Genomic DNA, 22,858 nt, shown 5'->3' with positions numbered 1-22,858 from the left:
TTTTATAAGGCCCAATTTACACTGCAGACCTTCACAAACAATCAAACAATACCCTATGAGCAGTGTTGGGGAGTAACGGAAAACACGTACCGCCGTTATGTATTTAAAATACAAAATATGAGTAACTGTATTCCGTTACAGTTACCATTTAAAAAGGTGGTATTTAGAATACAGTTACTTTGTTGAAATAAATGGATTACACGGCGGTATTTTTCTGTTTCATATTGTCGCGGGTCAGGACTGTTTGGGTTTTGTTTGACAGCCATGTTCTGTTGTTCCAAGCGGCAGCGTTATGGTTGCCATGCTTACAGGGTGATGCGCGCTCTCTCTGCGACTGTGTGTTTCCTGGGTGAGAGAGCGCCGTTTTGTTGTTGTGCTAAGCTAATAGGCAGAATGCTACAGGCATAGCCCTAAAGAATGTAGCATCATGGGCAGTGTAGTCCGTGCTGCAGGGAGAATGGACCGCCATACTCGTTATGTGTCTGTGAGCGCGAGGAGGGAGAAAAAGGAGAGTGGAAAAGTACGAGTTGTCATCGAGCAGAAACAGGAGCTGGAAGCATGTAAATATAATAATAACCACTGCAGCCAAGAAGAGTGCCTGACGAGCCCAGTTGTAAGTACGCTATTAAGACTCGACTGTACACTGTGTTTTTGTTTTCCTCCGAAACAATAAGTTCCGTTGGAGCAACCTTTCAACGCCTCTCTCTGTCTCTCGCTAGCAAACTTGACCCAGAGAACGAAGTAAAGCTATTTTTCGGCTACGAGCCCGACATGGAACCCAACGTATTAGCCAGAGGACCTTAAGTAATAGTAATAAATCACATTCATGTAGTTGTAAACAGCATGATAATATATTAAGTAATCCAAAGTATTCAGAGTACTTTACTCCCATTGAGTAACGTAACGGAATACGTTACAAAATACATTTTGGGGCATGTATTCTGTAATCTGTAGTGGAATACATTTTAAAAGTAACCTTCCCAACACTGCCTATGAGCAAGTGTTTGGCAATGGTGGGAAGGGAGAACTCCCTTTTAACAGGAAAAAACCTGGAGCAGGTTCATGGAGGGGCAACTGCATACCACAAATATTAAAGTAAATTCAGGTAGTAAGTGAAGAAAAGTCAAAATAGGATAAATATGATCTTTCTAGTGCCTATCATGCTTTTGCAGCGTGTTTTCAGTTCACATAAAAAATTACTATAATCTAGACTAGAAGTACCCCTCTGTGAATCACTACCTTATGGTGGTGGAGGGGTTTGTGTGTCCCAGGGATCCCAGGGGCTATGTTGTCTGGGGGCTTTTGGCTCCTGGTAGGGTCTCCCATGGCAAATATGTCCTGGGTGAGGGACCAGACAAAGAGCGATTCAGAAGACCTTTATGAGGAAAACATTGAGGGAACAGTTTACCCTGCCCAAGATAGGGTTACCAGGGCCCCACCCTGCAGCCAGGCCCGGGGAGGGTGCCTGAGGGCGAGCGCCTGGTGGCTGGGCCTTACTCCATGGGGCCCGGCCGGGCACAGCCCGAAAAGGGGACATGGGCCCATCCTCCCGCAGGCCCACCACCGACAGGAGGTGCCGTAGGGGCCGGGTGCATTGTGTGCCAGGTGGCGGCAGCCAGGAGCAGAGGCCCAGGCGGACTGATCCCTGGCTACCAAGGCTGGCAACACCTCTCTGGTGTGGAAGGAGCCTGAGTTAGTGCGTGAGGTTGAGAGGTACCGGCTAGATATAGTGGGGCTCACCTCTACGCATGGCTTGGTCTCCTGGAGAGGGGCTGGACTCTGTCTCAGTCTGGAGTTGCCCCTGGTGAGAGGCGGCGGGCTGGGGTGGGTATTCTAATATCCCCTCGGCTTGCTGCCTGTATGTTGGGGTTCTTCCCGGTGGATGAGAGGGTTTGTTCCCTGCGCCTTAGGGTCGGGGAACGGGTCCTCACTGTCATGTGTGCTTATGCGCCGAGTGGCGGTTCAGAGTACCCAGCCTTCTTAGAGTTCCTGGGTGGGGTTCTGGAAGGTGCTCCACCTGGAGACTCTGTTGTCCTACTGGGAGCCTTCAATGCTCACGTGGGTAACGACAGCGAGACCTGGAGGGGCGTGATTCGGAGGAACGGCCTCCCTGATCTGAACCCAAGCGGTGTTTTGATATTGGACTTCTGTGCAAATCACAGTTTGGCCATAACAAACACCTTTTTCGAACATAAGAGTGTCCATAAGTGCACGTGGCACCAGAACGCTCTAGGCCGCAGGTCGATCATCGATTTTGTAATCGTATCACCACACCTGCGACCATATGTTCTTGACACTCGGGTAAAGAGAAGGGCTGAGCTGTCAACTGATCACCACCTGGTGGTGAGTTGGATCAGGTGGCGGGGGAGGATGCTGGACAGATCCGGTGCACCTAATCGCGTAATGAGGGTGTGCTGGGAACGCCTAGCAGAGGCCCCAGTCCGTGAGATTTTCAACGCACACCTCCGGCAGAGCTTCAACAGCATTCTGAGGAAGACTGGGGACATTGAGTCCGAATGGACTATGTTCAGCATCTCCATTGCCGAAGCTGCTGCATTGAGCTGCGGCTGCAAGGTGGTTGGTACCTGTCGTAGTGGTAACCCCCAAACCAAATGGTGGACACCAGAGGTGAAGGGAGCCACCAGGCTGAAGAAGGAGTCCTATCAGGCTTGCCTAGCCTGTGGGACTTCGGAGGCAGCTGACAGGTAGGAATGCGGAATGCAGCTCGGGCAGTGGCTGAAGCAAAAACTCGGGTGTGGGAGGAGTTCGGAGAGGTTATGGAAAAAGACTTTTGGACTGCCTCGAAGAGATTCTGGCAAACCGTCAGGCGTCTCAGGAGGGGAAAGCGGTGCTCTACCTGCACTGTGTAGCGCTGGCGGAGCGCTGCTGACTTCGACTGAGAAAATTGTTGGGCAGTGGAAGGAATACTTCGACGACCTCCTTAATCCCATTGACATGTCTTCCGAGGAGGAAGCAGAGTCTGGGGGTGAGGGGGATGACCCGCCAATTTCTGGGGACGAGGTCACTGAGGCAGTTAAACAACTCCTTGGTGGCAGAGCCCCTGGTGTGGATGAGGTCTGCCCCGAGTTCCTGAAGGCTCTGGACATTATAGGGCTGTCCTGGCTGACACGCCTCTACAATGTTGCGTGGAGATCAGGGGCAGTACCCCTGGACTGGCAGACCGGGGTGGTGGTCCCCATTTTTAAGAAGGGGGACCGGAGGGTGTGTTCCAACTACAGGGGGATCACACTCCTCAGCCTCCCTGGGAAAGTCTATGCCAGGGTGCTGGAAAGGAGAGTTCGTCCGCTAGTCGAACCTTAGATACAGGAGGAACAATGCAGTTTTCGTCCTGGTCGCGGAACACTGGACCAGCTCTTTATCCTCTCGAGGATACTTGAGGGTGCATGGGAGTTTGCCCAACCAGTCTAAATGTGTTTTGTAGACTTGGAGAAGGCATTCAACTGTGTCCCTTGGGGTGTCCTGTGGGAGGTGCTACGGGAGTATGGGGTGTCTGGCCCATTGCTACGAGCCATTTGATCCTTATACAACCGTTGCAAGAGCTTGGTTCGCATTGCCGGCAATAAGTTGGACTCATTCCCGGTGGGTAATGGGGTCCACCAGGGCTGCCCTTTGTCACCGATTCTGTTCATAATGTTTATGGACAGGATTTCTAGGCGCAGCCAAGTGGCGGAGGACTTTCACTTCGGTGGCCTCAGAATCTAATGTCTGCTTTTCATGGATGATGTGGTTCTGTTGGCTTCATCGGGTGATGGCCTCCAGCTCGCACTGGAACCCTACCCTCACCTATGGCCATGAGCTGTGGGTAGTGACCAAAAGAACGAGATCGCGGATACAAGCGGCGGAAATGAGCTTCCTCCGAAGGGTAGCTGGCCTCTCCCTTAGAGATAGGGTGAGAAGTTCAACCATCCGGGAGGGGTTCAGAGTAGAGCCGCTGCTCCTCCACATTGAAAGGAGCCAGCTCAGGTGGTTCGGGCATCTGACAAGGATGCCTCCTGGGCGAGGTGTTCCGGGCATGTCCCACCGGGAGGAGGCCCCGGGGCAGACCCAGGACACGCTGGAGAGATTATAAGATAAGATAAGATAAGATACGATAACCTTTATTAGTCCCACACGTGGGAAATTTGTTGAATGGTTGCAGAGTCTAATTACTGATACGTTAGTTATAAAAAATTACGAGAAGAAAAGATAAGAAAGAAAGAAACTCAGAATGAGCAGAGCTGCTGTAACAGGCTGCCGCACACGGGGGGCGCCGGAAGTCGCATATATCTCTCGGCTGGCCTGGGAACGCCTTGGTGTTCCCCCAGATAAGCTAAAGGAGGTGGCTGGGGAGAGGGAGGTCTGGGCTTCTCTGCTTAGGCTGCTGCTCACACGACCCGGCCCCGGATAAAGCGAAAGAAGATGGATGGATGGATGGATGGATGGATAGACTAGAAGTAACCACCACACAAACCAGTTCCTCAGCATCACTCCAGAGACAGAATGTGTCAATGGAAAATTGTATGAGCAATACAGATAAAAGAAGGCAGTCCTTCACATTTGTTTAAAGTGTGAAGTGAAGAAAATATCCTTGTCAAAATCACACCAAGAATCCTCAGTGCTACTTTGCATCTTTATCTGATAGAAAGACTGATTTGTGTCATTTGTTTTTATGACAAATACAGTGGTATTCTTCAGGATACTAGAAGACGCACCTATGGTAACGTTTTAAAAATCTTCGATGCCATCTTTCTCAATTTATTGTATTCACAACATTTTCAGAAAACTTGGCCCCTGACCTGGACCTAAATGTCAAAGGATTGGAAAAAGAATTTTTTGTAGATGCACGCATGGTATCTTCTTCTGTAATTAATCGCATTCAAAAGACATTCTAAAAACTTAACCTCAGATTTTGACGTTGAGGCTGAACTCATCTGTACTTTTTAGTAGATGCACCTAGTATGAATTTCAAAATCCAAAGCCGCACAGTACATTACTTTTAATAGCAACAACATATTCTAATCTGTAAAGTTAAAATAGTATTAAATGTGAATAGTGTTGTCAAATGCTGCATTGAAGTCTTGGAGGACAAGCACAGAGATAAGATCACTCTGAAGCCACAAAAATATCATTATTATTACTTTACTAGTGCCATTTTGTGCCTTGATGAACTCCAAATAATTCCTAAAATCCTACAACAGCTTGACAATTTTGTTTTACATCTGATACTACAGTTACTTTTCAGCAATTATAACAGCCTATGTACCTTGTTAATTAAAGATAAACCGATCACATTTAGTTTTTTGTTTCCCAGGAATCCCAGGAGCTATGTTGTCTGGGGGCTTTCGACCACTCGTAGGGTCTCCCATAGCAGAGGGACCAGACAAAGAGCGATACAAAAATTGCTGTGAATGAAAGACCAAGGGAACAGTTCACCTTGCTTGGGAGAGTTAACAGGGCCCCGCCTTGAAGCCAGGCCTGGGGAGGGTGCCTGTGTTGGAGCGTCTGGTGGCCGGGCCTTAGTCCAAGGGGCCTGACCGGGCAAAGCCAGAAAAAAGGACATAGGCCCACCACCTGCAGGAGGCACCGCAGGGATCGGGGTGTGTGTGTGCTGGGCAGCAGCCAGGGGAGGAGAACCTGGCGGACTGATCTCTGGCAGACGGAAGAAGCCTGAGCAAGTGTGTGGGGTTGAGGAGTACCAACTAGATGTAGGTATGGGATGTAGCATGGCTTGGGCTGCGGAACCAATCTCCTGGAGAGGGGCTGGAGTCTGTCTTATTCTGGAATTGGTCTTGGTGAGAGGCAGCGGGCTGGGATGGGTATCTTAGTAGATCTTCTGAGTTCTTCCGGTGAACAAGAAGGTTTGTTCCCTGCACCTTCAGGTCGGATGCTTATGCGCTGAATGACAGTTTAGAGTACCTGACCTTCTTGGAGTCCCAAGGTAGGGTGCTATACCTGGGGACCCTGTGGTCTTACACTCATATGGGGAACGACAGTGAGACCTGGAGGGGCATGATTGGGAGGAATGACCTGCCAGGGTGGCTGGCTCCTCCCTTACAGATCAGAGTAGAGTTGTTACTCCTCCATATCGAAATAAGCCAGTTGAGGTGGTTTGGGCATCTAACAAGGATGCCTCCTCGGTGAAGTGCTCCGTGCATGTCCCACTGGGAGGAGGCCCTGGGGTAGACCCAGGACACGCTGGAGGGAGTGGCCGGGCAAAGGGAGGTCTGGGCTCCTCAGCTTAGGCTGCTGCCCCTGTGACTTGGCCCCAGATAAGCAGAAGAAGATGGATGGATGCATAGATTTAAAATCACATCATTAAATAATGGTAAGACTTCTTTGAAGAGTTATGTAGGGATGGGGGTCAAATAGATGTTTGGTTTGGAACTATTAAAGTTAGTTCAGAGAGGGAAAAAGAAAAAGAGGGAAAAAGAAAAAATCTGAAACTACTGCAGTTGCTGTACTCCTGCTACATCGATGAGAATACTGTAATAACTTTTTTAAAATATACACATTTTCTTTTTAAAGAATTTCATGAAGGCATTAGCCATGTATTCCTTTAGAACTAAATGAATCAAAGAAAGAGACAGAGGGAATGGCACTTCCATGCCTGAGAAACTATTATTATGCTGAACAATTGATCCCCGTACTGCACTGGTGTAACAGAGGCTATAAAGCCAAGTGGAAGGAACTAGAATTTAGAATGTCATCTAATGTCATTTAGAATGTCAACAGGGAAGCTGCTGTTGTGTTATCTGTTGTTATCTGTGTTCTGTTGTTATCTGCTGTGTTGTTTCACCCACTTTGTGATCCTGTCATTGATTTAATAATCAACTAGCTCTAAGACGGATCAACAAGCTCTAACGAAGAAAAGTTCACTTTGTTGATGCTCCCATCCACCACCGTTTGTTTTACACTGCGAAAATCAACAGTAAAGCTAAAGAACCAATGCTACATTAAAAAATGCATAAGAACTGTAAACTCAGCTTGATACGATGTTTAAATTAGACAGCTCGTTGAAGGCTGAAGGCAGCCATCCCACTTTCTGTCGCAGTGATAAATGGTTATAATGCATAATTTCCGTATAATGCAAAATATTTTAATCCTGGTCAAAAAAGGCTTAAAACCCACGTTTCTGTCTTTAGTTTATAAAAACTGAGGGATAATCATGATCTTGAACAGAAGGACTTTTCAGATGCAACCATGTATGTGGTATCCGAAAAAGATAAAACATATATCAAAATCATCAGTTAAGAAATATAATTACGGGCATTGTAAGGATGCAGCTCTGTGATTAAAGCAGAACTGTTACAGCCAACATTAGACTCAAAATGTTTTGTCATTTTAAATTAGGCTTTTGTTGCACCATAAATAATACCATCAAAAAATCTGTATGAAAAACTGTCCCAAGCTAAGAATGATAGTGTCATATTAAAAAACATGGAAAAAAGGAGGAAAAGGACTATCCTCTGAGGACTAGAAGGAATTATGTAACTTTCAACACTGACTCAGTAACAATGAGTCTGTATGGAAGCTTATGTTGCCCCGATAGTGGAGCATTACATATCACGGTGTATTATGGTGAGTGGTCTGATCAGAGAAATGTATTCTACCAAATACAGAGAGATCCCTCAAGAAATTCGCCACAGAAAAAGTGTGTTCTAAGGCCATTTCCACATTAACATGAACACTATATGAGGCATTATATTTTATACTCTAGACTCCCACATTGCTGCCTTTTTAGAGTACCACATAGATCTGAGGCAAACTCAACATACCCATGATGTTTACTTATCTTGTCTAACACATTCCAACACACACCTTTGTTTGACTGCACCAAAAGAATAAAAAGCTGCTCAAAGGCCATAGAACTATGGATTAATTAAATCTAAAAACACAAAACAAAAACAAAAAAACAAACATTCCCTGAGTTCCCATTGATGCTTTTGAGGGAAAGATAACGCTTGATACATTATGTAAAACTATCTGCACACTGGAGCCTACATCTTGTACTGATGGGGAGATCATGGTCCAGTGAAATGATAGGTCAGTATGTTGATCAGATATTACAATGGATACAACATACTATGGCAACGGCAAAGCCTGACTTTACATTTTCAAGCCCTGCATCTTGCGCGTCTTCTTGTTTCATTTTTACTGGAGACCACAATGTTTGTATTTCCACCATCAGCCTTCTCGATTGGTCTTTTGGTAATTAGTTCACTAGTAATGACTTTAAAATGCATATTAAAAATAATTAAAATAATAAAATAATAAAAATCAAGACATTTAAGTGCTGAAGAAAAATATTTTGTGTGTGGGTCAAAAAAAAAAAAAAAAGAGTTCAAATCAGACAAAGTGTGACATTTGTATGCACTACTCTATATCTTCACGGTGCTATAACAAATCTCACAGAAGTATGCAAACATATAGTGGAATGGAATTTGTTTGAGACATGGTCTTTTTGTCTCTCTCGCCCACAGCCACACAGTGCAGGGATCAGTTCCAGAGCATGCCTCAGAGCAGCAGTTTGAAGCATTCACACAGAGGATTTGCAGCATGTCCTGCTGCTTGGAACAAAGAATTAATAGCAGTCTTCTGCTTTCCAGTGCAGACTCTAACTTTCTTCTCCGCCAAAGTACCCTTTGCGTGTGTGTGTGTGTGTGTATGTATATATATATATATATATATATATATATATATATATATATATATATATATATATATATATATATATTACTGCGACAAAGAATGCAAGCATTGCAGATAAACATATACATTTGTGTGTGTGTAACTTGTAATACTTACTATTTATAGGTCTCGGAACGAACATATTCAAAAACATGGGAGACTCCTAGCTGGAACTGGTCTGCAATGGGAGTAACCCAAGGATTATTCTCTGCTTTAAACACCTGTTTAGGGCCAGTCAGATCCAGATTACCTGTAGACAAGAGGACATACAAACATGCCATTGAAGCATTTTCTCATATGTCTGATGTTTATCTTGTATTCTGCAAACTAATCACATTTACAAAGTTAGATGCAGCTTGCTATACAGCTTCAGAGCCATCAGGTTGAGGGCTTTGATCATGGGAATTGCAGTGCTAATTAGGAAGAGTACAGTACTGCTCTAACAGTTCACCCACCCAGATTTATTCAGTTGGTAGAGAAACTCAGCTCTTGCCTTTATATATGCTTAAGACCCTTTAAAAAGGAAATGTGATGACAAAGAACACAGCTTTTCTCACCAGATTTCTATTTTAAACATAAACACTCAGTTTTAACAGATGAATGTATTTGGATCACAGTGATGATTTAATAATACGTTTTTAGGGCAAAGAGCCAGTCCCCATAATGTAAAGCATTCAGTTTTAGGAAAAAAGACTTTGATTAGGTCTGCGTTAAGTTTGGGTTAGGCTAAGAGATAGGTCCAGGATTTCAGCATCGGTCAGCAGGCAAACTCTCCAGGAAATACACATACAGTAAATCAATATGCTATTCTCTAAAGAGTTGTTTGTATGTGGGCAGTACCAAGTTCCGGGGGCAGAACGGTCAGTCTGTTGCCCTGGATGTGAAGCTCTTTGAGATGAGCTAAATCCCCAATCTCCTTAGGCAGCGAGATCAGATCATTATCTCTAAGACTCAACTAAAGAGAAAAAATACACAAAGCAAAAAGAGGATGCGTTCACTTATTAAACAAGATCACATGCTTACATTGATTTAAAATTCAAATAGGACTTGAATATTCCAAGACTTCTATTCATATTGACTTACTATTTGCAGCTTCGTCAGCTTCCCAATGTCAGCTGGAAGGACCTCAAAGTCATTGTCACTCAAATAAAGAGCTCGCAGAGTTGCTGGAAAACAGAGATCCCTGTTACTTTGTATCCGTGTGCAATGATGGTGGAGAACAACACAACAGCCTAATCAATCAAGAGCAAACTCAGCAACATCATCAACATAAGTTAGCAAGAGACAGGGTGAGTTTCCAAAGTTTCCAAATTAGGCACCTAGTTGTTTATGGAAGGCAAAATATTAAAAAGCTTAACTAAACAAGACCCCGTCCGTCCGTGCAATCTGCGACAGGTTCGCAATTTTGGCCCCATAGGCTGTATTATTGTAGGGTATACCTTAAAATATAAAACGCCTTGAGGCGACTGTTGTTGTGATTTGGCGCTACATGAGTAACACTGAATTGAATTGAATATAGCTTCACTGCCACAAGAATGGGATAAACTAAAATAATTCTATAACTCTTTGAGACTTTGGAAATTCTTTTGGGCAGACTCTATGATTTTGAACTTTTGTGTGTGTGTATGGACGGATATTAATGGGGACCAAAAATTAGTAGTTTACTATACTTGTGGGGACAAACAGCCCTCGTGGGGACCGAAATCCCAGTCCCCACGAGTTTGAAGAACTGTGGTTTTAGTGTCAGGGTTACAATTAGGTTATGGTTAGGTTTAGGGTAAGGGTCAGGGTTAGGCCTTCATTTTTGATGGTTAGGGTTAGGGTAAGGGGCTAGGGAAAGCATTATGTCAACGAGATGTCCCCACAAGGGTATAAATACACAGTGTGTGTGTGTGTGTGTGTGTGTGTGTGTGTGTGTGTGTGTGTGTCTTCATGCACACTAACTGAGGTAAAAGAAATTCCCTGGAAGACAGTTCTGGTTCAGGTTGTTATAGGTGAGGTCCAACACCTCCAGAGCAGGCAATGACCCAAATCCTCGGGGCAAGGTACTCAGGCGGTTCATCCTGTGCTCCAAAAAACACAAAACCCATATCATGCATTACATAAAAACAATACACCAACTTCAGCTGTTCGCAGTTTCTGTTTCGAATTTAGGCAATGACTAAATTACTTATTGTGCATCATAACACAATAACATCAACAGAATGTTGAAATCTGAAAAATGTCAAATCTGTGTGTGCAAGGGACAAGGCTGAAAATTAATATAGAATCCTCATCTTTGGGAAGGTTGGCGGTTCGATCCCTGGCTCCCCCAGTCTGCATGCCAATTATCCTCGGGCAAGATATTAACCCCATGTTGCTCACACACAGTATCAGGCAAAAGTATACATACCACCTACTAACATTTTGTTAAATGTCTCTTTGAAAGTTGCACCTTGACCAAGAGTCAGATACCCTCTCTATGTCCAAGAAACTTCTTAAAACTTTCCTTTTTGCTTAAGCATATAATTAGAGCTGGATCAGGTGACTGCTACAAAATGTAATAATTGGTTGCGGCATATGGCTGCTCCGCTCTAAGCCATGTTCTGCCAGAATTAAAGATTTTAAGCTTAAGTATTCCATTCATCAAGATCTGATGCATCACAGATCCCCAACCTAAATAGGACACACACTTCACAGCAATCACCATAGCTATTCTACTTTAGAAACGGGTACAGGTAGAAATGGAGGCTGCAATGCTACTGCTTTTGTTGGTTGTTGAAATTCAAACATTGGCCATTTGATTGGGATCAGCATACACTCTGATTTACCATTCTTCTGGATTCTTCACTGTTGGCAAACTGTTAACATGCTGTCTTTGAGTCCACGTTGAATCAGCAGCAGTGGATAGTTTTTTTAACCTGTAGTTTGCATTTTACTGTCATGTTCTTGTGTTTTCATGCAGCAATAATAAAAGCTCTTTCAAATCGTAACTCATCAATATTTATAGACTACTTCAAGATCTCTCTCCTCCCTGCACAAACTGAATCCAGCTGATCGTAGTCTATGTGAACAAAAGGGGCAGTTTTTTTTTCTCTTTACACTATGTGGACACAGTCTAAGGAGCTTGAAAAGAAAGATGACCGGACTTCTTTAAGTTTCTCTCATTTGAAGAGCTTCTTCAGTTCTACAAGAAATTAGCGGATGTTCCCAGATTTAAGCACTATTGGGAGCATCCCCAAGAAGGTCATGGACCCCCTTTTGATCCTCTACCTCATAGGTGTCAAACTCTGGCCCTACCAAATTACTATTAGAGCTGGCCTACTGGTATTATACAGCTAATATATACAGTATATTGTTTAGTACTAAGCTTTGCTTGTTCCATATTCAGTTTTTCAGCAAAACGTGTTTGAGTCCATAAGAAAAGATTCATTCTTATATCTGGAGGAAGATTTTTTTTTTCAATAAATATTAATGTTAGCCCACGACTTTGTTCCAGTTTTGAATTTTGGCCCACTGTGCATTTGAGTTTGACACCCCTGCTCTACCTAATCACATGAACCCAGGTTTGAAAACAGGTGTGGGTCACAATAGGCCAAGGTTTTGGGTGAACCCATTGTGAAACCCATTGTGATTTCTTTCCTTAGTGACTGTAATATGATTTCTAAATTTACAGATGAGAAATCATCTCAAATGTGGCCATACATCTTGATCTTGCATTTCCACAATTACAGATTCCCATGGTACAAATTTGAATTTTTTGTTTGGGCCTTGTCCTTGATGATTATCATGAACATCGTAACCAAATAAATAGGAACAAAACAAACAAAAGGTGTGAACAGACAGATTAACAGAAAAGGAGGATTTGATAATGGAGGAGACACCAGCTGAGTTTATGCACATATATGCTTTCAGGTAGAAGGAGCTGACAGGTCACAGGGACAACCGTTCTATTTGAGTTCTATGTGTTTGGCAAATGAAATTACGAACCTACGAGGTCCAATCACATCAATGCAAGTCCAGCGACACACATACACATGCGCACACACGTACAGACGCACACTCACAAAACAAAAAAATAAACAGAAAATGAAAAGTGAATGCACAGCCTGAATAGTAGTTTGAGGCTTAGACTATCCAGATCATGTTTGTTTGTGGATCAATACACACCATGGCTCCTCTCCTAATCCTCCTGTCACTGACATCCTGCCTGTGTGAGGCTGCACCCATATCTAAACATACACATACATTCACTTCCAATTTGTGACACAGAAACTGCAGTTTTGATTAGATTAGTTTGTAGTTTTTCTGTAACACTAAAACAATAAATGAAAACTCTTGAGTATTATTTGTGTTGTAAATCACTGGAGATAACCCAGCAAAGAGTCACATAAAGGCTGTGTGTTTGAGCTGAGGTTTAAGCATAAAACACATGCTCTTTTACTCACTTGCTGCTCATCAAATAAACAAACCAATTTAGATAAATTGCTGTAATCAAATCGAAGCTGGAGCAACCTGAGGTTGCACAGACTTAAAAAGGTGGAAAGAGATAAATTTACTGTATACAGTAATGTGTACACACTGGTGTGAGAAAGTATTTCCCCGTTCAAACATGAATAGCCTGTCATACCAAAGCACTGAAATTAGATTCAAGTCCAAAACCTTAATTTAGTTTTGTTGAGCCATTCAGAAATAGACTTGCTTATGTCCTTTACATTATTGTCCTGCTACTTAACCAAAGTGTGCTTGAGCATCAGGGTACAAACTGATGGTTGGACATCCTATTTTCTGGTAGAGACCATAATTCGTGACAAGTTGTCCAGGTCCCAAAGCGGCAAAGCAGCCCTGGACCATCCACTATCACCGACGTGTTTGATTCTTGGTATGACAATGTTTTCGTGAAATGTTGTGTTAGCTTTAGGTTATATTTAGATGATATCGTGATTAAACAGACCTGGCAGTAGTTAGCCCTGGGTGCTGGCAAGTGAAATTGAACATGTAGTTAATCATATTATACTAGTAATATTATACTGCAGTTGTAAATGGAAGTTATCACAGTATAGTGGTGCAATAGATGAGCCTTTCTGCTAGTTGAAGAGTCTTCCACAATATTTTCATTTTTTTATTGTTCATTTATTTATTTTGATTCACTTATTAATATATTGATATTTAGTGTCTCTGGATCGCAATATCGCCATGCAAAATATCACAATACTGCGCCATATCAATTTTTCTCACTTACCTCTATTGCACAAGCAACCTTACCTCAAACGATTCAGTCTGACTTGGACTGAGTACAACTGCTCTCCGCAAAGTTGTCAAAGGTTTGAAAATGATTGCTGTCTAATTTAAAAATACAGATTGCCAACATGTTGTCATCAGTCTGACTGAGTCTTTTTGATTTGAAGCGACTCGCCTCAACTGGCTGCCAGCTAATTGCACTCTGGTGATAATGCTTTAGAATTGGAAGGTTGCAGAGCACAAATGTAAGAGTTTTATTCAAATTTTTGTTAAATGTAAACATCTAGAGATATTTGATTCTTGATGATTTATGACAGTTAATTGCTTTACAATCATAAAAAGATTTCATTTAATAGCCATCTTGACACCATTTAATCGCAGGCTAATGGACTGAAGACATAGTGTACATTTTCATTTTCACTGCTATACTGATGACACCCAGCTCTATCTATCTATGAAGCCAGATAACACACACCAATAGTTAAACTGCAAGAATGTATCAAAGACATAAAGACCTGGATGGCCGCTAACTTTCTGCTCCTTAATTCAGATAAAACTGAAGTTATTGTACTCGGCCCTGAAAATCTTAGAAATATGGTATCTAACCAGATTCTTACTCTGGATGGCATTACCTTGGCCTCCAGTAACACTGTGAGGAACCTTGGAGTGATTTTTGACCAGGATATGTCCTTCAACGCACATATTAAACAAATATGTAAGACTGCGTTCTTCCATTTGCACAACATCTCTAAAATGAGAGAGCATATTTCTCCTGTTTTGGCTTCCCTTCATTGGCTCCCTGTTAAATTCAGAATTGAATTCAAAATCCTGCTCCTCACATACAAGGTCTTAAATAATCAGGCCCCATCTTATCTTAATGACCTTGTAGTACCATATCACCCTATTAGAGCACTTCGCTCTCGCTCTGCAGGCCTACTTGTTGTTCCTAGAGTATTTAAAAGTAGAATGGGAGGGAGAGCCTTCAGTTTTCAGGCCCCTCTTCTGTGGAACCAGCTTCCAGTTTGGATTCGGGAGACAGACACTATCTCTACTTTCAAGATTAGGCTTCAAACTTTCCTTTTTGCTAAAGCATATAGTTAGGGCTGGACCAGGTGACCCTGAATCCTCCCTTAGTTATGCTGCAATAAGCATAGGCTCCTGGAGGACTCCATGATGCATTGAGTTTTTCCTTTTCAGTCACCTTTTTCACACACTATGTGTTAATAGACCTCTCTGCATTGAATCGTACCCGTTATTAATCTCTGTCTCTCTTGCACAGCATGTCTTTTATCCTGTCTTCCTTCTCTCTCCCCAACCGGTCGCAGCAGATGGCCCCGCCCCTCCCTGAGCCTGGTTCTGCCGGAGGTTTCTTCCTGTCAAAAGGGAGTTTTTCTTTCCCACTGTCGCCAAAGTGCTTGCACATAGGGGGTCATGATTGTTGGGTTTTTCTCTGTATGTATTACTGTAGGGTCTACCTTACAATATAAAGCACCTTGAGGCGACTGTTGTTGTGATTTGGTGCTGCATAAATAAAACTGAATTGAATTGAATTGAAAGCAGTCTGACTCCGTCTTACGGCAACATTTATGGTAAGTTTTAGTAACAGTGTTGGTATGCTTGACAATTTCCCTGTGTAGCAAATAAAATAACATAAAGCAAATAACTTTATTAGATAAAACAGATAATGAAAGATAATTATGAGGGCATAATTCACTGTTGAAAAAAATGTGACAAACTGCAATGTATCGTATTGCAGTACTTAACATATTTCAAAATATTAAAAATCCCAAAACACTGTATCATGAGCAAAGTATTGTGACAATATCATATTGTAGGGTTTCTGGCCATTCCCACCTATATCCAGCATGGACAGCTAGGGAACAATAAAGAGTAGGTGGCGATTGTAAACGAGGTAACAATAGCACATACCCAAGGTTGAGGTGTTTCAGCTTCTGAAGGCTGCTGATCTGAGTAGGAAGCTCTTCAATCTGGTTGTTGAACATGTTTAGAACTTCCAGGTTCTTCAGTTCTGAGATGTTAGCAGGGACAGCTGGAAAACACCAACACAGGGAAAATAAATGATAAGTATATCCAGCATACTGGGAACATTAGCACAAAAACACACTTCTCCTGGATGTCTGAAAATATTGATTGTGTGGTATCACACAGGTACCATCTCTACAGCGAGGATACCATCAGCAACTCGGGCCTTGTTCCGAGACAACTGACTTTTTAACTAACCCTACACACCCACCATTTACCAGGTTGTTTACAACAAAAACATACATACTGTGACAAGAACATCGCCTTCCCAACTCTGATCACCAGTTCATCATCATCAACTTGATTAAACACTGTGTTGACCAACCTTGATATAAGATTGAAGAGTATAAACGAGGCAGTTTTACTCTTCCCTACTATTTACAGTTCTACTGATGATCGGTGGACATTTGAACCTAGACAAGTTATTAGAAAGGATAAACCAACTAGGCCCTGACATGAATGCTGCCAGGAGGATGAGTGTTAAAGTGGTGAGGTCTGGGCATACTGATAGGCTTCGTAGGACTTGCGCGTGAACATGTGTGTGTGTGTGTGTGTATTTTTAACTTGTTAGTTGAAATGTGCAATATCTACTTTCTACATTTTAAAAATAATTGAAGATAAATCTGTGGAATTCAGATCAAGCCTTCCACAAAAACAACATTAACACAAAGTCTGTGTCTGTAAGGTAAATATTGTTTCAGTCCAATTTAAGATTATATGTGGTCAAAAGAGTTTGAAAGAAATTATATATTGTATTACCACTGTTTGTTAGATTGACCACATATAAGTAGCTTATCTTAATGGCATGCCCGTCTTGGGCTATGGTGGGCTAAAGACTGGGGTGGAATTGTGGGACTGGGTGGGGATGGTAGGTTCTTGGTTCAGCCTTTGCTCCCTGGTCTCTCGTTGGGTGGGATTGGACTTCACCTTTCTTGCTTCTTTTAATGCACAGCATTAGCCTAGCACAAGCTCACCTATCAGATTTATAATAAGTGTATTAACTATAGTTGTTAGGAGCAGATTGGGATGATGGTGGGATGCTGCCCCACACAACACAGGACCCGAAGAGTTTCAGGGCGATTCAGAACAGCGTTCGGGACAGATCATCTCCTTGGTAAATTCCACACTTGATGGTGACTCGTGCAATCGGCTTTATGCTGGCATCTGGTGTTTTTTGCCACATCCTCATCGATTTTCTAATGAAAGCTGTTAGGGTCCTGAGTCATAGGCCTTTGTATAGACAATCTAGGTGATGGACAGGTTGGTCAGTGTGGTATTGCAGTCTTGAGTGATTACTCTTGCGCATCACAAGCTCACCCCTCTGGTGAATCTTCCAATTCCCTTCTGGACCCTGCTCATGTGTTGAGTCATGTGCCTGCTCATCTTAGCTGCTGTGACGCCTGAGGTCACTAGTTGGATAGGACCGCACCCTTTTGGGGATCCTTCAGGATCAGGACTGTCAGGCCTTCTGTTAGCCATTGCAGGTGTGTCTCATTCATTAGCATTTCATTCGTTTGTACTGCCAGACGGCCATATCTTCTTTAGCCAGTAGGTGTGAATGATGCCTTTGCTTTATATCATGAAGCGTGCCAGTGCCCTACGCTGAAAAACAGGCCGACACCATTATGTTAGCACCTCCAAACTTCACTGTTGGTATGGTGTTTATGGGGTGATATGCAGTGCCTTTTGACCACGGAACATGGTGTTTATTATGGCATCCAAAAAATTCAATTTTGGTCTTATCTGACCAGACTATATTCTCCTTATCTAAATATTGTTGAGCAAATTTTAAACGCCTTTCAATATGCTTTTCCTTCAACAATGTAGTCTTGCATGGTAAGCATGCATACAGTTTAGATATTCTTCTGTAACCAATGCCATCAGGAAGGTCTTGAGAGAGCTCTCATTGGTTTTACCCATCATGAGATGTTTCTTGTGTGACACCCGTTTACAGGCCATCAGTTTGGACTGAACCAGCTGACATTAATTTGCACTAAGTGGCAGGATTACGTTCTAATTACTGATGGATTTCAGCTGGTGTCGTGACTTTCCATGCCTTTTTGCGCCCCTCTTTCTTCATGTGCGCAATACATTCTCCCTGTGTCATTTCTTGATTTTACACATAATTTATGGACATCTATGATTTGATTTCTATGTATGTGTGGATTAGTTGGGTTGTTACCGACATCTAGTAAGGATTTTAATGTCCCTAATGCCCAATTAGAAACATATTTAGTGACGCAATCAATACTTATTTTCCGTGCTGCGTGTATATCTTTTTATTATGTCCTCTACACTTGTCACCTTATTTAGTTTTTTAACTCATAAGCTAGTGTTTTACATGACTTGAGGACATACAAACTGAATAAACACAAGACCAGCGTGAAAGTGTGAGTATATGCTAGTGAAGGAGGACTCGGCAGGCTTGAAAACCACATATTAGTGCTTGTGATAATAATGACAGCAAACAGTAAGGTGTGTGTAAGTGTCAGTGAAGTCTCTTCTCATTCCTCCTGTGGGCCACTATCAATGAAATACCACAACCTCCTAACCATGTGAACAAACCTACAGTATTTATGAGGCTTTCTGTACAATATATGATATTGATTTCCATACAGGCTCTTTGGATGGTTGGAGAGCTACTGTATTATTAGTTTGCATGTTCGTGTATTTGAACAAGAAAACCTTTTCAGCCATGCTTGAAAACACTGATATAAAGAAAAGTTTGGTGCAGCAGGTCTTCAATACCTTCTTTATGCCAGTAGTATTCATCATTAATCATTTAAATGGTCTGAAAAATCACGAGAAAGATCAGGTGTGAGAATGGGATAGAATCAAACGTATAGAACAATATAAACCAGAATCCTGAAAATAAGAAAACATTTCTGTTAGGAGACAGTCACCGTTTCCACTCCTTTGGAGTTCTAAGGTAATATGATCCAATATAATACTACAAACAGTATAGACTGTCCAGTTTTTAAGACAAGTGTTAAGACACTTGTCTTAAAAACTTGACAAGTGTCTTAACACTTGTCTTTCCTCTATTATTAGAGGAAAGATGATCCTCTAATAATAGAGGATCATCTTTCCTCTATTATTATAATACAGTCTTTACGTTGCAATAAAAACCACCTTGACATGACTTCTGTTGTGAATGGGTTTATAGTATTACAATTATAACAGTGCATTTATATTATAGTACTGCACTGTACTGTAACTGTTAGAGTAAAAAGTATTTCCGAAGTGCTGTGAAACAGAGCAAAGAAATTTTTCACACAGCTTCACCAAACATCCTAGTTTTATTTTGGATGCTTACACGATTTTACTTGTTTTAAAAAGAAACTAAATTCACCAGCAGCAATGCATTGTCTCCAGATTCAGTTTTGCTGCTGACTGCTTGAGGTGTTCTTCAAAGTGAACAAAAGATGTGCTTCCAGTATCTTTCTCCAGGTCATCTTTAGCATATTCGAGTCTATATCACAAGTTGAGTTCTTATTGGTCCGTAGCCTCCTAGCCCATTGATGTGCAAGGTCTAGTGATTGTCTTCTATGAAACTACAATTCACAACTTAGCCAAGTCATTCATTTGTATCTTTTGGGACTTTTAGACACATCTCTCACTAGTTTTTGAAATGTTTTGCTTACAGCTCAAGCCTTTGCTGAAGTTTTTATAATGTGTATAAATTGGAAGCTAACTCTCAGTTTTACCTTGATTTTACAAGCTTTAAGCTAAGGCATATCACTGCACAGCAGTGGTTTGTGCTATGGCTTAATAAAAAGGTCAGTTTTTTAGACGATTAATAATATTGATCCTGGTCTTATTTTCTCTGAAATAATTCAGTTATTGTGTGCAAATAGGAATGCTTAGAAACACTATAGTGAAAATCCCTTGATCTGTTAACCTAGGAAACCTTTGGAACACACACAGACACACACACATCCTACTTCTTCATGTAGTTTTACATTTAGTTTATATTTCTCATAATTAGCTTTTATGAAAAATGTAAATTATCCTTTTATTAACATCACATCAATCAGCAAGACACGATAACCAAAACCCAAGATGTAGTTTCATACCAGTATAAAAACAGCTTAGTGAATGTGTGTAGTGAGCCTGTGATGACCTCTGCTGGTGCAAAATACAATCACATGACTTCAATGCCATTAGATATTACAAAGTAGTCCCCTCCAGTTCCCTATTTATGATATAAACGGTGTCTTTGTTTCAGGTGTTAAACATCCTGCAGATCAAGTGTATTTATGTATGTATGGGGATTTTATGCAAACAGCTCTTAGAACAGAGCTAGTTAAACAAGGATGGGAAATGATAAATCAATATGAACACTACAAGTAGTCCAATGGAACTCCTTTATATGTCTACACCATCTGAAACTCCAACCAGGGTTTACCATTCACTCAATATACAGCAAGTATATACACAACATGACCTTGCTTCAAATTCATGCCATGCTTCACTTGCTCAGTGATGCTATCTAACAGGACTGAGAGATGGGCTCCTATCTCTGTCTGTTATACCACGAAGGGTGGACTGGTTCAGGGCACCATCAATTTATTTACAGTTGTGGTCAAAAGTTTGCAAAAACTCATCACTATACTCATGCCCAGTATATGTAATCTTTTGACCGCAACTGTATTTATAAACTACAAGTCTTCAATCTGTTACTGCTTGCCCTGTTGCACAAATGAATAGAATGCCTTTATTGTCATTATACAGATGTACAATGGGATACAAATGAGTTCAAATCCCAGCTTTAGTGATGAAAAGAGAACAGTATGAATGTGAATACACAGACTGGGCCTACCACTGACATAACAGGATATTATGGTTAGTTGATGCTGTCCAGATGTTTGACTTGAATAGGACTTTTTATTGATTCTAATATGCCAATGTTTTCCTTTTAACATAGCCTGCAGGCTAATTATTTTACAATATGCCTTACTCTAGATCTGACAATAGTTAACATGATGGCAAGCTTCACAGGGTTGTTTGATATTAAACAGCTTAATATCTGAGAGAGCAGAGAAAGCGATAAGAAGTTACCTGTGAGCTTGTTGTGGCTGAGGACCAGCTGAGTGATATTAGACAGGGTGACTGAAAAGACAAGGAATATCAAGTCAACAAAGCAAGGTGACAAAGTGATGACAAGGTACAAGTGTGTGTTATGTTGTTGCACTGTTACCACCAACACAGAGTAGAAGTAGTAAATATATAATACATTGTATAACCAAGAGTCAAAGTTGGAACAATCTGGAATGAGGTTGAGCTCATAAGCAGTTAAATCTGACAGGCAGTTAATACAAAATGTTACCGAGTTCATTTTTCATGGGTTGCAATGTCAGGAACCTGCATACAAAAGCTCCTTGATACAAAGTCTTTTCATGGGCCCGCATGTATGTATTCTTGCTCTCACGGTACTTTTGTATCTAGCCACTTGTAGGCAAATGTTTATATTATACATCCATTCATTCTCTTCTGCTTATCCTGTTCGTGTGGAGTGAGGGGTGTGAGGTGTTCTGCAGTCTCTCCCACCTATCATGGGATCACTGACTCTCACGCCTAGGCCCCATTTAGAATCATCAGTTAACTTAATCCCACTAACTGCATGTCTTTGAACTGTGGGAAGAAGCTGGAGAACCCGGAGAGAACCTATGCAGAACCTATGAAAAGTTATTGTTGAAGCAAAACAGAGTTATGTATAAGAACTCAGTTCAAAAAGTAAGGGAACATTTGTTTGGCCAATTTCTTTGTTGTAACAATTCTTTTTGCCAATAAATGTCAGGATACCATAAGAAAGCCTGTTTATTCCATAACTTCGTTCAGGATTAATAAAGTATTTCTGATTATTTGCCCTTAAATGGTGCCAAATTTAATCAACTAAGTAGAGTATGAGTATGTGGTTTCTGCCCATGAAAAACTTCCAAATCTTCTGCTACTGATACTTCTGCTAATTGGACTGAATGAATTAAGTCTGAAGAAAACTGACATACTGAAAACTTAATGATCTATTCATTTAACAAACGGCCTCAGCAGCATGAGGAAGAACCATACACAGTCCTCCCCGTCCTCCTCGTTCATCTTCAAGAAGCGTTATTACAACAAACACCTGACCAAAAAACTATTTCGTTACTACTTATTTTAAGTGAATATATAATTCTGTTTTGGCCAGTAACAACAGCTTTTCACATCACATTATAGTCACTGTACAACGGTACACACGCTTTAAACATGACGCTATTAGAATACCACAGTTGGAAGTGACGGTCGCAGATGGCTTTCAACAATGTATATTAGTCAGGAGTGGGAACACCAAGCAGTCTTCTCTGTGTGTGTAACTTCTGTGTTATTTCTAGGGTACTTTGACTGTTACGTTAGCAGGCTTAAGAAAGTTTCGAGCTTAAATGGAAGACGGTCTTTTTCTTACATAGTCCTGGGATGTCGAGCATGTTCGAAATACCCCTATCGCACATCTCCACCTCCGGAAGGTTCTTATCTCGACACTCCTCCACAATCTTCTTCAAAGACTTGGACATTTTTTCCTGAAAATCCAAAAAATACAGACGTGTTTAGAAACTCGCAATCTGTAGCTACACTGCAACGCTGAAAGGGGAAGCTCCGCCTCTTCACAATTCTTCTATTTAGCAACGCAAAAAACGGAAGACAGTTGTGTTGATACGAGATGGGCTTACCGTTAAGAAAAGACCGACAAAAAAAGTAAAAAAGAAAAGAAGGAATTTTAGATTTTTAAAATCCTGACACAGCCGTCCTTACAAGCGCACGCCCTACCGGAAGTTTATGTGAGCACTACCATTCCATACTAGGATATTTCCTGTTCCTAGACGCGGTCAGCCACACCTCGGCTTCAGTGCAGCGGTGAACAACGTTGTTA

At 41.7% G+C, this 22,858-nt stretch overlaps 1 protein-coding gene across 1 annotated transcript in view; it reads right to left on the bottom strand.

Annotated features, from left to right (window-relative positions):
* The window catches only part of rsu1 (Ras suppressor protein 1), a 39,513-nt gene extending 16,724 nt beyond the window's left edge, over nucleotides 1-22,789 (bottom strand). Inside the window, exons 1-8 of the mRNA XM_085467500.1 lie at nucleotides 22,659-22,789; nucleotides 22,394-22,508; nucleotides 21,013-21,063; nucleotides 15,838-15,958; nucleotides 10,633-10,751; nucleotides 9,772-9,854; nucleotides 9,529-9,643; nucleotides 8,806-8,938 (exon numbers count right to left, since the gene is read on the bottom strand). Coding sequence (XP_085323626.1) covers nucleotides 8,806-8,938; nucleotides 9,529-9,643; nucleotides 9,772-9,854; nucleotides 10,633-10,751; nucleotides 15,838-15,958; nucleotides 21,013-21,063; nucleotides 22,394-22,502 — 731 coding nt within the window. The 5' untranslated portion in view covers nucleotides 22,503-22,508; nucleotides 22,659-22,789. The remainder of the gene's footprint in view (nucleotides 1-8,805; nucleotides 8,939-9,528; nucleotides 9,644-9,771; nucleotides 9,855-10,632; nucleotides 10,752-15,837; nucleotides 15,959-21,012; nucleotides 21,064-22,393; nucleotides 22,509-22,658) is intronic.
* Nucleotides 22,790-22,858: the final 69 nt, after the last annotated feature.

The sequence above is a fragment of the Copadichromis virginalis genome, linkage group LG9, assembly GCF_057382275.1.
Source record: "Copadichromis virginalis isolate Kocher_CV1m ecotype Utaka linkage group LG9, C_Virginalis_male_GT1.1, whole genome shotgun sequence".
Lineage (NCBI taxonomy): Eukaryota > Metazoa > Chordata > Actinopteri > Cichliformes > Cichlidae > Copadichromis > Copadichromis virginalis.
The sequence above is the reverse complement of the archived record's forward strand: the minus strand, read 5'-3'. Positions and strand labels throughout refer to the sequence as shown.